General features: G+C 28.1%; 5 protein-coding genes across 5 annotated transcripts; 2 read left to right on the forward strand and 3 right to left on the reverse strand.

Annotated features, from left to right (window-relative positions):
* Window positions 1-549: 549 nt before the first annotated feature.
* On the forward strand, window positions 550-2,424 carry MKS88_002068 (uncharacterized protein; the record flags this gene model as incomplete). The annotated part of the gene is made up of 6 exons (XM_067215049.1): window positions 550-611; window positions 836-886; window positions 1,155-1,265; window positions 1,583-1,657; window positions 1,968-2,143; window positions 2,309-2,424. The coding sequence occupies 6 exons, from the start codon at window positions 550-552 to the stop codon at window positions 2,422-2,424; spliced, it is 591 nt and encodes a 196-aa protein (XP_067074365.1).
* Window positions 2,425-3,938: 1,514 nt separating this feature from the next.
* MKS88_002069 (uncharacterized protein) lies at window positions 3,939-4,610 on the forward strand (the record flags this gene model as incomplete). Its single annotated transcript, XM_067215050.1, has 1 exon — window positions 3,939-4,610. The coding sequence occupies one exon, from the start codon at window positions 3,939-3,941 to the stop codon at window positions 4,608-4,610; it is 672 nt and encodes a 223-aa protein (XP_067074366.1).
* Window positions 4,611-5,218: 608 nt separating this feature from the next.
* On the reverse strand, window positions 5,219-6,114 carry MKS88_002070 (uncharacterized protein; the record flags this gene model as incomplete). The annotated part of the gene is made up of 3 exons (XM_067215051.1): window positions 5,219-5,429; window positions 5,550-5,659; window positions 6,019-6,114. The coding sequence occupies 3 exons, from the start codon at window positions 6,112-6,114 to the stop codon at window positions 5,219-5,221; spliced, it is 417 nt and encodes a 138-aa protein (XP_067074367.1).
* A 1,311-nt stretch (window positions 6,115-7,425) lies between these two features.
* Window positions 7,426-7,782, reverse strand: MKS88_002071 (uncharacterized protein; the record flags this gene model as incomplete). Its single annotated transcript, XM_067215052.1, has 1 exon — window positions 7,426-7,782. One exon carries the CDS (start codon window positions 7,780-7,782, stop codon window positions 7,426-7,428), a length of 357 nt encoding a protein of 118 aa, XP_067074368.1.
* A 2,690-nt stretch (window positions 7,783-10,472) lies between these two features.
* On the reverse strand, window positions 10,473-15,419 carry MKS88_002072 (uncharacterized protein; the record flags this gene model as incomplete). Its single annotated transcript, XM_067215053.1, has 2 exons — window positions 10,473-10,550; window positions 11,253-15,419. The coding sequence occupies 2 exons, from the start codon at window positions 15,417-15,419 to the stop codon at window positions 10,473-10,475; spliced, it is 4,245 nt and encodes a 1,414-aa protein (XP_067074369.1).
* Window positions 15,420-15,660: the final 241 nt, after the last annotated feature.

A 15,660-nucleotide genomic window follows, 5' to 3' on the forward strand; every position in this document is an offset into this window, starting at 1 on the left:
AAAAAAAAAGCAAAGTTGGAAATAATTTTTATTGATACAAGAAAAATAAAAAATTAGAGAATAAAAAAAGGGTACAGGAAAAAAAAGAGTACACTTAAACGAAATGTATATAAAATATAAGAAATGCAGGTAGATAAATGAAGAATGATAAATAAAGAGGAACAAGAAAAAAACGATGAATAATACATAACAGTATAGAATGCTGCAAGATTGTTGATATTTTGTAAGGGAAGGGTATCAAACGAGCGCAAATATGCAGCAACTTGCAAAAGGTTAAAAATCAGCTAGCCAAAACAATAAAAGAAAGATACGAAGAGAAATAATAACAGCATAAAAGTGGTTGTATTAGAATAGTATGTATGTAAATATGAAAGAGCATAATTAAAATGCATAAAAGGATGAATAAGGCATTTAAATGTGTTTATTAATGCAGATAAAAATTATCATCATATATATGCATATACATATATATTATCATATTTCTGACCTTTATGGCATATTACTTATATATATACCATTGTGTATGCATGTACAATATAGCTAGTAAAAATGGGAGAGAGTGCCAAAACGAAAATTAAAAGAATAATGGAATCGCCCTATAGCATCGAACTGTAAACATCTTATTTATGTTATGTTGATATGTTGTTCATTTGTTTCGTGCACATGTGTTGGGTATATGAATATATGTACGCATATATCTGTGTTCATGTTTTGTGTTTATGTGTCAGTTTATCAACTTAATTTTGTAATTTCTTAATTTTTTAGTTTTCATATTATTTCAAAATAGGTGAGGAATAAATTCCACTTTTCTTCTTTTTTCTTTTTTTTTATTTAGACAATCACTAGATCAAGCGAAAAGCAACGTGTTGCTGAGAAATCTGTTAGGGTATATAAAAAAAAAAAAAAAAAAAAAAAATATTTCTATTTTGCAGAAATGTAAAAGTGATATAAATTTTGAATTTAGATTAACAGTTTTACATACACGTGAAGATATTAATTGTGCATTATATTGTTTAAATATTCATGATCATATTATAATTCATATGAACATATTTAAATACATATGAGAGTATTATATACGTATGTAATAATTAAATGCATGTAATCAAGTTAAAAAATAAGTTACCCCATTTTCTGTATGAACAACTTTTTAGAATTATTAGGTCCGATAAATCTCTGAATATTTTTTTATTTAACCATGATGAAATTATGGACAGTATGGACCATGACCACCTGAGAGCTATTATACTAATCAGGACAAACGAGTAAACTTTAAAATTATTTTGCTTACATCACATTAAATGATGAGTAGAAAATGTTTGTTTAGGTGTGTGTTTAGATGTGTGATTAGATGTGTGTTCAGATGTGTGTTTAGATGTGTGTTCAGATGTGTGTTTAGATGTGTGTTTAATTGTGTGTTTAGATGTGTGTTTAGGTGCATGTTTAGATGTGTGTTTAGGTGCATGTTTTCAAATGTTTGTGTTCATATGTACATTTGTTTGGACGCTTATCTGTTTATTTATGTTTTTGTATACGTCCTTATATACGTCCTTTTATGTGCCTGCTTTTGTCCCCTTACAAGGTACGAAAAATTTTATAAGCACATCCCTATCATAGCATCCTTGAAGAAGATTCCGTTCGTATTGATTGAACGCAAGTAAATAGTTAATTAGATGAGACTCTACTTATATTAAAATGATAGTTAATTTTTGTAGTGTTAATATGAGTTGCTTAACGTAATTGCATTATCATTATATGTGCGTACATATGCACAAGTGCATACTTATACTAATGGGATATATTAGTTTTACAATGTAGCATGGTGCTGCGCCGGGATGTTCCCCAAGATCGCTTCAAACTGTGTCGAGAATAATGCAAATATATATATATATATATATATATATATATATATGTAAATTTGTAAATATTCGTGTTCCATTTTTTACATATATATTTTTTCTCCTTAGCTATTTTAACACAATCGAGTTTAACATTTTACCTGACACAAGTCATATAGGAATAAGAAATTTGCAGAAGGAAAATGATAATTTTTCTTCAATTCATGATCAAGTAGACAAATTAATCCTTTTAATTAATTCCTATTATGTTTCATTGGACATTCCGTATTTGTTTAGTCACCCTTGTAAGTGCAAAAATTACGGAAAGGAAAAAAGAAGTGAGCATGTACATGTTCGTGTGAGAAATGTTACTTGTTTATACGTATTCACGTATGTATGCATCCATTTACATATGTACATATGTGGACACACGTATCCATGAGTCCGCGTGTGTATTTTTCTTTTATTAGCTTATGTGAACACAAAATTTAAAGTTGAAAGGGTACATGGGAAAGCATATGCCAAGAACTTATCGCGAAAAGAAAGAAAGAAAATTAGAAAATCATTGAAGAAAAATAATATATGAAATGAACAGATCTACTTTAAAAAAAAAATATAAAATAAAAAAAGGGGGACACAATCAGACGTACCATTTTTACGCATCCATGTAATTTAAGAAATAAAAATTTTGCTTTCATTTCCTGTGTTATTATTCTACTTAAAAAACAAAAAAATTTCATACGTATTCATGATGGTTTAACGTTTAATATCTTATGTTTAGGGCAACACCTGCAGCCACATCGCTTTAGTCAACCTTTATTTGAAGTTACCCTTTCTTAATTGTTCGTAACTGTTCTAAACTATTCATAAAATTATTCATAATTATTCTTAACTGTTCATAAAATTATTCATAATTGTTCTTAACTGTTCATAAAATTATTCATAATTGTTCTTAACTGTTCATAAAATTATTCATAATTGTTCTTAACTGTTCATAAAATTATTCATAATTGTTCTTAACTGTTCATAATTTTTTTTTTTTTTAATATCATTTTTTTTTCACTCATTTCTTTTAATAAAAAAATGTATGATTAACTTATGACATTTTTGGAAGGTGTTAAAATAAAAACAAAATAGGAGAAACTACACAATAAAAGTAGTCAAAGTTCAAAATTTGCTTTTTTTGGTTTTTTCATTTACATCTTTTTTTTTCATATGTACTATAATTTTTTCGTATGTGTTTTTTTTTTCTTTTTTGTTAAACTGTTGGAATAGTTTGTTTCAGCATATTAAAAATTGTGGCAGATTAGTAATGACAAAAAAACAAATGGTTTTTCCTCCATTATTATTTTCGTTCATTTAAAATTTTTTTAATATTCTCTTTTAATTTGTGCATTTTGTTATTTAAAATTTTTTAGAAGTTACAAAATTATGCAGATATACAAAAGTGGTAAAATAATATCCATACGAAAACAATTTTTTGCATACTGGGAATTTTTTTTTTAGATATGCAAAAAATAAGAAAAATGGAAAAATACGAAAATACGAAAATATGAAAATATGATAATACGAAAAAATATATACAATAAAACAAAAAAACAAAAAAACAAATAAATATGAACGAAAAATGCCCTTTTGTGTGCACACTAAATTCATGCATAAATTTGTACCTCCTATTTTGTAACATATAAAGTTCGACTACCTTTTGATCAAGAAGTAATATTTTTATGAACAAGTCAGCTTTTGTTCATATGTTCCTCGCATTTCCTTCGCACTTTCTTCGCATTCTGTTCATACGTTTTTCGCATATTACGCCTTTTTTCTCCACTTTTTGCAAATTATTTACTCATTTTTGTGTGAACAGTATGTGCTTGGATTTTTCCTCTCTTTTGTATGAGTACAGCATAAAAGTGCATATATGTTTTCATTAAACGATAAATAATTAAACAAACAGATAAGCAAACAGACACACAAGCAGATAAACAAACAAATAAATAAGCATATATATTTACATAGGCAATATTTTACCTTAACAGTACATATTTATTTATATATATATGATGCATGCAAGCGTACCCGGACGCACCCATGTTTATATAAATGGAAAATGACGATCCTTACGAAAGTGGCTACAGCAGTGAGGACAATTTAAGTGTTGAAAAGCCGAAATATGTAAGTAGTTCCTACGGATGTTGCTATAATTTTTCGAATAAAATATTTAAGCTGAGTGTCATATCTTACTATTTCTGGACAGCCTTTTGTTACATAATAGGATCAATTATATTTGTAACAGGATATAACAGCTCATCTTTAAGAATAGAGAAACAAATAGCCTGTGCAGCCTCATCAAATGTATATCTTTTTTCCATGTTGTGGTTTTTGATTGGAATCATATCTGTAATTACCTGTATTGGATATGCCGCAGCTATAGATGAAGAAAATAATAATATATATTCAGATAGCTCTCCTTTATTTATTTATATTTTAGGAATATTATGTAAAACCATACCAACTATTGTAAGAATTATTCACATTTTCAATTTATTTCAATTATATGTTATAACTCTTGATATTATGATCTTGCCAGAATGTAACTCATTTCCTGTACGGTTCATATTATTCATTATTCACATTCTCTGGTGGGTTATTGTTTTTTTTGGTATTATATCCAGAAAGAAATTCTTCTTGCCCCCCCATATATATAAACCAATAACGAATGACGATGGGTATATCGTCTATGTGAATAATTTGCTTCATTCGTTTGGTCTCTGATACATGCAGTGAAGAAGTGCATATAGGCATATAAGCATATATATATATATATATATATATATATAACACAAAATAATAGTAAAGCATATTTAAAAAAAAAAAAAAAGCATCATAAAAAGCATCATAAAAAGCAACATAAAAAGCGACATAAAAAGCAACATAAAAAGCAACAAAAAAAGCAACATAAAAAGGAAACAAAATGAAATAAAAAATTTTACAAATATATTACCAGTGCAGGAGAAATAAAATGGATACTCACATGGGGACTTGAATTTTTTTTTTTTTTTTTTTAAGAAAAGCACGCTTTATCCTTTTTTTCACATTTCTTACATTTTGATTAATTTTTTTTTTTTTTTTTATTTTCCCATCTCTTGCGTGATTTTTCCTTTTTCATTGAAAGGTTTTTCCTTCTTTTTTTAAGACTTTTTTCATCCTAACGAAAAAGTATATAAAGCATGTATATATTAATAAAAATAATCTGACTGATATGTTAATGTACTATAGGTGTACATTTTTCGGTTTAAAGCATACTAAGTTTTTTTTTAATTTCCCCCCGCCTCCCCCAAAAAACTGTACTACCATTTTATAATTTATTTTTCTGTGTCATTTCATATTACATCATTGTATTCTTTTCTTTTCTTTTCTTTTCTTTTCTTTTCTTTTCTTTTCTTTTTTTTTTTTTTTTTTTTTTTTTTTTTTACATAAACTTTTTCCCCTTTGGATTTCAACACTGCTTTGCGTACTCTCAATAAATGCTCCACCTTTTCCTTTTTTTCTGAGTCTAAATTATCTAGCAATTTCTTTTCCCTCTTTAATAATCTACACACACACAAAAAAAAAAAAAATAAAACAACATCAATTACAATTACGATTACAAAATTTGCAGTAAATAGGGATATTAAAAGGTCATACTAATACACCCACGCTTTAAAAATTTACCTAAAACTTTTTTTTATTTGAATCCTTTTAGGAATGCCCATTTTCTTTTTCGTGTCCTCATTTAAGTCTGGAATGTTTCCTAAAAGCAAATCATCCGAACTGTCGTTAATCTAAGAATTCGAGAAAGGGCAAAGCGCGAAAAAAAAAAATATTATAAAAATTATGAAAATATAATGTAATACAATATAATACAATATAATACAATATAATACAATACAACATAGTACTATATAATGCAATGCAATATACTACTTCATAATACAATAGGAAACAATTTAGCACTATATAACACAATATAACACAATATTTTATAATATTATACAACAAAATAAACTGCATAAATACAATTTTGCGCTGTTTTATTTTTTTGATTCCTCTAATCAAAAAACTGTTTACAAAATGCATATTCAAATGTACATAAATGAAAGGCAATAAGAACAAATGTAAAGTTTTCTTTTCGTTAGCAAACCACTTCATTATGAGCTCGGTCTCTTTCGCGAAAACTGCGTTTATTTTCCTTGGTGAAATTAAAAAAGGTGCTAGTTTTACTCTTTTTTACTGCCATATATTATAACTCAATTTAAAAGAATACACCAGAGTATGCGTTATTTTAGAAGTTTTTTTTTTTTTTTTTTTATTTCATATAAGGTATACATAATACATAAATATAATATAGTATTTCCCGTTTTTTAATGAAGAAATGTATTAGTTTACATTAACTGGAAGAGGAAAAAAAAATTATGAATTGTTCATGCGAAAATGTAAGCTTAATTTAAAAAAAAAAAAAAAAAAAAAAAAATTTATTTAAAAAAAACATTTCAACTTCAAGTTGGAAGGGTAAAAATTTAAAAGAAAATAAATTTTACAGAAAATTTTTTTATTTTTCTTTGCCCCTCATCAATGCATATTTTAATATTTGTAAAAACCAAAGAACATTACAAAAACTACAAGGAGCGAACAAATTCATTTTCATGAGTTGTTCAGGTTCTCTTCAATAGACGCTATCTTATTTTTTTAAGTGTCGTTTGCACTTCATGTAGATATATATTTTTTTCATAATTTGTTGTAACTGTTTTTTCGAGAATATAAAATAATGTATAAGGAACAAAATGAAAACATAAGAGAAGATAATGCATACATTCAAAAGTTTGGGAGGACTCCAATAACGGACGAAAAAACTTAAGAAATTAAAAAGAATACAATTTTTGAAAAGGGAAAAGAAAACAAAAATATTATGATGATTACTCACAGTATCAAAAAATTAAATCAAAACAAATGAAATAATAACAAAAAATAAAAATGAAATGGTAATAATAAAACAAAATGAAATGGTAATAATAAAACAAAATGAAATGGTAATAATAAAACAAAATGAAATGGTAATAATAAAACAAAATGAAATGGTAATAATAAAAAAAAAAAAAAAAAAAATGTAAACGAGTGAATGAACGAATAAATAAATAAATATATGAATGACTGCAAAAATATAGTATAAATATATAAAATAAGTTGCCTCCACTAGTAAATTTGTCTCAATATATTTAAGGCAATGTATAATAAAATAAGGACGAATAATTGCTTTTTCCATAAAAGCGTTTGAATAATTGGTTCATGTGAGCAAGCACATTTTTGTATGAACATGTGCATACATACATTTTTTTTTTTTTTTTTTTTGTGGCTTCCCATAAGCTTGTGCAATAAGAACAGAGTTATGTTCCGCCAACTGAAATAGGTTTCTATATTTTATGTCATAGAATATTATATATAGGAAAGTTATTAATAAATATTAATAATTTGAAAAAAAAAAAAAAATCTGTATAATGTTTTATAATATTTTATTATAATACTCCATAATGTTCCAAAATGAACAATCATCTCATTTCTTTAATTTTTTATTAACCTCGGGTAAGGTTTTTTTATGACGACTCTTAAAATGTTCGATTATGCCCTTACATGCGAAATAAATTATTGAGAAAGTTAACAATATAGATATGAATTGAACGTTATATCCCATATTTTTAAGTCTTTCTTTTTTTAAATCTCTGATTCTCTTATCAACATTAATAGCACTTACAACAGTTGCTTCGTCATTTTTTGAATATCCTGAATTAAATAAATAATTATATATACTCTTCTTATATAACTCTATCACCTTTTCTGCCTCAAGTTTAAATATGGTATTATCCAAATCTACTACTATCTCACCGTTGTAAAATTGAGGAGGTACCAACATTATGATATTAATACGCTCAAAAAAAAAAAGCTGAATATCTGTTCACAAATCTTCGCCTTCTACTTTTATCTCTCCTCGACAAGTTGTTCTATTATAATAACCCTCGGGAAGTTGAAAAAAAAAAAATACAAAAAAAAAATACAAACGAAAATTCGATCAAAAATGCAAACGACAATACAAACGGAAATGCGAACAAAAATAAAAACAAAAAAAATGGGAAAAATGCGAAAAATGCGAAAAATGCTTAAGGTAAAAGAATACGGCTAACATGGGCCGCAAATTTTTAAGATTCCTCTACTTTCTCGACTTTGCCAGAATTGCACATGAAAGAACACATGTGTGTGCACACAAATTCAAAGGTATGTATGTATGTATATACATATAAGCATGTACCTAAATAAACATTTATGTATATATATACATACACTTTCACAAACACATACGCATATATACGTAAATGTATATCACTCCAAGCACATGTCGAAACATTTATCGAACTTTTTCCTCACATAAATAAACCATTCAAATATTGTATGTTCACCGATATATACTAACATTATCGCTCGAAAAAAAAAAAATAAAAAAAAAGACTTTTCCTTATTGTAATTTTTTTTTATCAAATATACGTATTGGTGTATATAACACGGATAGGAACACACTTTGAGATATGTAAACATATATGTATATATGTATATATGTATATATATATTGTATATATTTTGTATATATATTGTATATATATTGTATATATATTGTATATATATTGTATATATATTGTATATATATTGTATATATATTGTATATATATTGTATATATATTGTATATATATTGTATATATATGTACGTATATGTATGTACATAAGTATATGTTTTTTTCTGCAAACATTTCTGACTTGTTTTATTGCGTCTCTTGGGCTATACGCGTACGTTCAGGTGGGTATGTATAAAACTATGTTCACTTAAAAAGGGAAAAGAAAAGGAAAAAAATATAGAAACAAAAATGAAAATAAAAATTTTTCATTGTTAAAAGGTAAGAATTTTGTAGTCGATCAGTTAATGCATAAATGGTGTTGTGCATAAATAGTGTTGTGCATAAATAGTGTTGTACAAAAATGGTGTTACTCAAAAATGGCATTATTCTAATATAATCTTTTCAAAGGTAAGAATAAAAAGGAAATATAATTAATAACATGGTTATATATCAAGTTTTTAACTTCTCGAAAAAAGTACAATAATTATTTATATATGAACAGAAATAAATAAAATTGTAAAAATACACTAAGATTATTATTGTATATACTTTATTAAAGAGAAAACAGCATAAGAAACAAAAAAAGGGTAAAACTCAAAATTGAAATAATAGTTAATCCAATAGTTAAAATTAAAATAATCAAAATCAAAATTAAAAAAATAAGGACTAATATTAAAACAAACTAATAAAATAATTATTTTTGAAATACTGAAATGATACAAATATGGGAATGTTATTACTAATTAAAAAAGAAAAGCGATTTTTTTTTTTTTTTTTTTTTTTTTTTTTTTTTTTTTTGTATACCAAACATTTTATATATTCTAAACTTTAAATAAATTTTTATGTATTTAATGAAAATTTCGGTTTAACCTTATTTTTATTCTGGTTTAGCAGTGTGAAACTGTTTTAACACATGTACAGACGTATTGCAGTGATACACATAGTATATATATCAAGTGTTTGTTATATTCACATATGTACGTATTTATGAACATATATGTACATGTAAGTATAAAGCCTATACCTACATTTGCGTACATATTTGAAAGCACCGACCATCTGTTAAGCGAACAAATAGGTTTCTTTACAACTAATTTGCAATTTTTCCTTTTCGTGCTGAAAAAGGATTAATATGTACATACGTATTCCATAAATTTTAATATATACATATATATACATATATTTATGTTCATGTACCTAGGTTTATATTACTTGCGCGTGCTAGATAAATCATTATTTCAATTACATTTATTTCTCTAACCTATATTCCGAATTGTACCCGCGAATTAGTAAAGATAGTTCATTATGCAGTTATTCTACAATTACTATTATTGTCTATGGGGCATGCTATTATTATACCTTCTCCAAATAGAACAGAATATTGTTAAGACGAAGAAAAACAAACAAACAAACAAACAAACAAACAAACAAACAAACAAACAAACAAACAAACAAACAAACAAACAAACAAACAAACAAACAAACAAACAAACAAACAAACAAACAAACAAACAAACAAACAAAACAAACAAACAAACAAAACAAACAAGCATTTTTCTAAACTGGTGTTTACTTACAGGTAAACATGTGTATTCAGTCTACCTGTTTATATAATATTTAAAACGACTATTAACGTTTATTTGTTGTATGTATTATTAATCTTAAAAAAAAATATATATAGTGGGGGTAGTTAAAACGTTGAGGAGCCACCTCGAAGGATGGTCAAGCTTGGAATATATACATATCTGTAGCATGTACATATGTGCATGTATTCCATTTCTACCTAAACAAAATATGCATTATGCCTAGTAATGCGCGTGTTTTCAAAAGATAAAGCATTTTTCCTATATTTCACACTTTGAAACCTTCCCTTTTTATTTTTCGCCCTTTGTTTTGTATTCTTATTTTGTTTACATATTCGCATATTAGCGTACTCATTTATTCATGTACACTACTGTTACTATTTTTTTTTATTATTTCTTTTTCTTTTTTTATAATATAATGTTCTAAACATTCCTGAGATATTCAAAAAGAAAAAAAAAAAAAAGCCTTTTCCTTACATTTATGAGTGAGAAAATGTACAAACGGGCAAGTGCGCAATGATACAAGAATGCACGAATACAGAAGTACAATCGTATAAACAAATGTATATATTCTCATAAGTAATAGTTTTCCAAAAAAGGAGCAAACGCGATATTTCCCTTTTTCCGCGGAAAATGAGAACAGAGGATACGCACTATGCGTACTGTACGTGTAATACTTAAAAAAAAAAAAAAAAAAAAAAAAGAGAACATAATAAAATATAATATAACCAATTAAAATAAAATAATTTGCCAGTTGTGAAAAAAATTCCAATTAAAGGTAAATATTGCGAATAAAAATAAAAACTAAGAATAAAGAGAACAACTGAGAATAAAGAGAACAACTGAGAATAAAGAGAACAACTGAGAATAAAGAGAACAACTGAGAATAGAGAGAACAACTGAGAATAGAGAGAAAAAAAATGAACAAAATGAGCTACGGAAAATATGATATAAATGGGAGGTCATGCTCGTGGGTGAGTGCACATTAGCAATATTATCTATATGAACAATACATAATAAAAAAAAAAAAAAAAAAAAAATAGAATATTTCCTTAAAAAAAAGGTATAAAAAGATGCCCCGCCTTTCCATCAAAACGTATTTTAATTATTTTTACATTTGAACCCTCTGTAGCACTTGCATCAATTGTGCATAAGCCTTCCAATCAAATATTTGGCAAGGTATAAAGAATGCTCTGTTGTGTTTCATATTTATACATGAGTTAACAATAAAATGGTAATTATCTTTACTAATGTACATTTCATTTTTGACTATATACCACATCAACTGATTGAGTATCAACACCACTTCTTCTGACGAAATATTATTTAATGAAATTAAAATATATATCCTAGAAACAGCCTCAAACATCTCTAATATATTTATTTCTGTTAAGTCGGAAAAGCATATTTTCCGCAAATCGGAAATAAAAAAGGACAACGAGTAATGATAAAATTCGATGATTTTTTTTTTATTTTTCTCCCCCTCGTCTGAAGTATGACCAACGCATGAGTCTATGTTCGGATGACCAGCCACAATGCAACTACTACTTTTTTTACTCAATCCATTCTTATCTATGTTTTCGTAAAAATGCAAAGCTGATATAAAGTAAGATAGGGCACGGACCAGATGTATGACCTCGGAATCACTCAACCGTCCTTCATAATACCTCGACTTGTAAACGGAAAAAAAAGAAATGATACTGTCCATAAGACCTAATAATGTTGCACTGATCTCCTTCGAAATAGCAATACTACCCCGTGCAACTATATCCGAAGAGTTGTTACTAAGAGTGTCGGGGGAAAGGTTAAGGCAAGAATCGTAATAATTTGTTGCACCGATGCAGTTGGTTGCTCCGAGATAATTCGTTGCACTACTGCTATTTGTTCCACCGCTATAATTTCCTCGCCCTCTTATCATGTTGTATGTATATAACGAGAGGGTAAGGAGCATAATGTTTATGTTGCATGTGAATATGGTAGTACTGAAATTTAGTTTGATAGTGTCAAAAAAATTTTGAAATATTAAAAATAGCGTGTTAAAAATTGAATTGCTTAATAGATAGCTATTATTACAAAGAAGATTTTTATCACTTGTCTTCCATTCATTTTGAGGTAGCTGACGATTGTGCTCTTTACTGCCCTTAATCAGATTGTAATAGAGAAATACATAACTGCTTAGTTTTTCCTTTCTCCTTATAACTTCGTAGTTGAGTGGTACAATTTTCGAGTAATGAAACAACATGATCTTTTTATTACAGCCATTTAAGGAGTTCATAATAACTAAAAATTTCAAGTAAAGAAAGGAAAGCACGAATAAGATGTCTTCACTTACTTTTGTGCAAATATCTAGTAGCAGTATCTTTTTAAAACTTGTTATATATTCATTTATAAAATATATACAATTGGTTAAAAATGTGAGAGAAACCTTTTTAAGTATTATTTTTTCATAATGATATAAAAATTTATTTAAATCGTCTCTATTGCAGATAAATAAATCTTTTACATCTATTGCACTTAAGCGAACTAATCCGCTTCCTATGTAAGCAGTATCTATATGCGCTTCATTTCCGTTGGTACTATTGTCTATCTCATTATAGCGCTCGGAAGAGCTCAACTCCTTAATACATATATTTTCATCAACTCTGTGAGTGTTCATCTTAATGAGTATATCAAATGTAACTTCTTCATCATTAAAGTCTATTTTGTCATTGGACTGTTTCTCATTTTTCATCAAGTCGAATAGATCATTCCTCCGGAAGAAGGGGAACGCTACAAATTCGCTTATCATTGTGATAATATTATGAAAAATAAGAAAATTTATCACATGAATGTTCACTTGTAGTAACCGCTTATGGCGCAGACTGTTATTATCCCGTGTGCAGGAAGATTTACCCAAACGTTCTCCTGCCAGCTGCTCATGCAAATGCATATGTTTATGCACATATTCATGCCTACGCTCATGTTCACACTCATGATCATATTCTTCTAATCCGTTTAACGTTTTTTCCGCTTTAAAAATATCATTAAAGTTGTAATAATCATTTGTTAGACATAATTTTACATTTTCGTAAAATTCTGAACTGTTCATGTTATTTAATGAAGACAACACTATTTGTAGTTCTTCAAAATTTAATTTCAAGACGGCAATTTTTCGCGGTTCTTGTAAAATTTTTCGAATATTTGTTAAACATGTTAAACTTGATGAATTTGTTGATCTCTCTAATTTTGCCAATTTTTCTAAATTTATCGAACTTGTCAACTTTTTCTCCTTTTCTTGTATTTCTTTGCTAAGTTGAAAAGGAAAGTGCTTGATCATTTCACGAAAAATGCTATTACTTTTTTTATCCGTTAAAAAATAAAAGCATTGGAAGATCAGTAAAAAATCCTCTTTCTTATAAAAGGGCAAATGCCGCTTGGAATAAAAAATGATCAAAGCTTTATTTATACGAATGTTGTTTTGTAGGCATATTTTTAAAAAAATTATGTTATTCGTTATATCTATCATGGTGGCATCCCTGCTAGGGTTGTTCGTATGCCCCTCTCTTTCCTTTCCTCTTGTTGCTATATTTGCATTTCCTTCTTCTATTCCTTGTGCTATTCCTGTTGCTGTTTCTTTTGCTATTCCTTGTGCTATTCCTCTTGCTTTCGTGCTTTCCTTTTCCGCCTTCCTCGCTGACCAATAATGACTATCCGCTGTTCCACCCACATATGCACCCGTTCCACTGCCCGAAGTAATTCTTATGTTGAAAAAATAAATTAACAATGCATGAACAAAGTCATCATAATTATTTTTCCAAGTTCCATAAATTTTTAAAAGTATTAATACCTGCTCAATACTTAGTAACTGCAATTGGCACAAAAAATTTTGCATTAATTTATTTAGCACTTCAAGTGGTAAGGAATTTTGCAGGTAAAAAAATGCAATGATAAAAATACTTTCCTTTAGGCTAAAAGAAAGACTAATGAACTCTATTCGGTTTAGCAAGTTTGCGTAAAGTAAGCGATTGGAGCAGCTTCGTCTGTAAAGATCAGCACTACCGTAGTGGCTTCTGTCATTACCATCATTTACACCACTGCTATTATTTTTATTTCCCACGATTTCTGCATCCACATAGACCGCGTCTACTAACCTTTCTAAGATAACTCTATCCCCAGGGGTAATTACCCCCCCTTTCCTCGAAAAATCCTTCTTTTCGTGTTTTACACTATTGAAGATGGTGTAGCTATTCCGAAAGTTAGGATAGTCATGATTTGAGTGCACTACGCCGATATTTTTCTTACATCCCATGTGCTCATATACATCGATCTCCGTTTTTCCCAATATGCCTACTTCCCCCTCGTGGAATAATCCCCTCGAATGGCATAACAATACTTCCACAATTTGACGGCTGCTCAAATTTTTAATAGGCTTTTTTCTATTCAAGTAATTAAAATAAACATTCTTGTTACAGTCAATGGTTTCTAGAAATTGCGAATAGTTAGAATCATTGAAATGATTGAAAAAGTAAATATCTTCATCTGCAAAGTAGTAATCATTCTGTACTTCCAATGTAACACGAGGATCATTTGGGGGAAACATCTTACTGTATTGGTTTTTTCCTCCAATTTTAGCTAAATCCCTGTCGTCCTCAAGCACCTCGGTGTTTGTTGCACTTCCATTGTTCCCATCCTCTTCAAACATATCGTAATAATTGTCTATATGAAAAATATCTCTATCACTTCCAAGAGATGTGTTGAATCTTTTCTCTACTACAATTGTCTTCGTTTCTGCCGTTTTACTATTAGTATAGTTTATCTTTTCCACGTCCCACTTATCATAAGAATTAATGGATTCATACAGTTCATATAATTTTTTTTTATCTAGGTTCACATTCTTCATAGTTCTATTGCCCATATGAAACAAGTTGAACTTCTCTTTGTCATTGTTACTGTTACTACAACTATTATTAATGTTATCCCCTTTCTCTATTTCGTCCTCTTCCACGACTTCCTCATTAACATTTCTTTCAACACTTCTGTCATCATTTATACAACTTACTAGCTCACCTCTTAGTTGTTCCTTCCTTTTTTTGTTCTTCTTGTCTTTCCTGATCAAGTAATTTATTTCGTTAATATCAACGTCATCCTTTTTTATTTGTGTGTTCCTTTTTAACTCTTGTATCTCTTTCCTCCATTTATTTGATGCCTTACTGTTACCTAAAATTTCTTCAATCCCTTCACTAAAACTATTGAAACATTTACGTACATAACTTGAACCATTCTTCAACAACAATAGGGAACAACTCCTCTGGAGGATGGGCATTTTTACGACTCTTCTACTCGTTTATCTGCACTATTATTTGTTTATCTTCACTTCGATTTGCTTCTCTATACTTCGACTTGCTTCTCTATACTTCGACTTGCTTCTCTATACTTCGACTTGCTTCTCTATACTTCGATTTGCTTCTCTATACTTCGACTTACTTCTCTATACTTCGACTTGCTTCTCTACACTGCTTTTTTCCTTTTTTTTTTTTCTCCCCCACCGTGCACTCCCCTTTCCA

This window comes from Plasmodium brasilianum, chromosome 7 (genome assembly GCF_023973825.1).
Source record: "Plasmodium brasilianum strain Bolivian I chromosome 7, whole genome shotgun sequence".
Taxonomy (NCBI): Eukaryota; Apicomplexa; class Aconoidasida; order Haemosporida; family Plasmodiidae; genus Plasmodium; species Plasmodium brasilianum.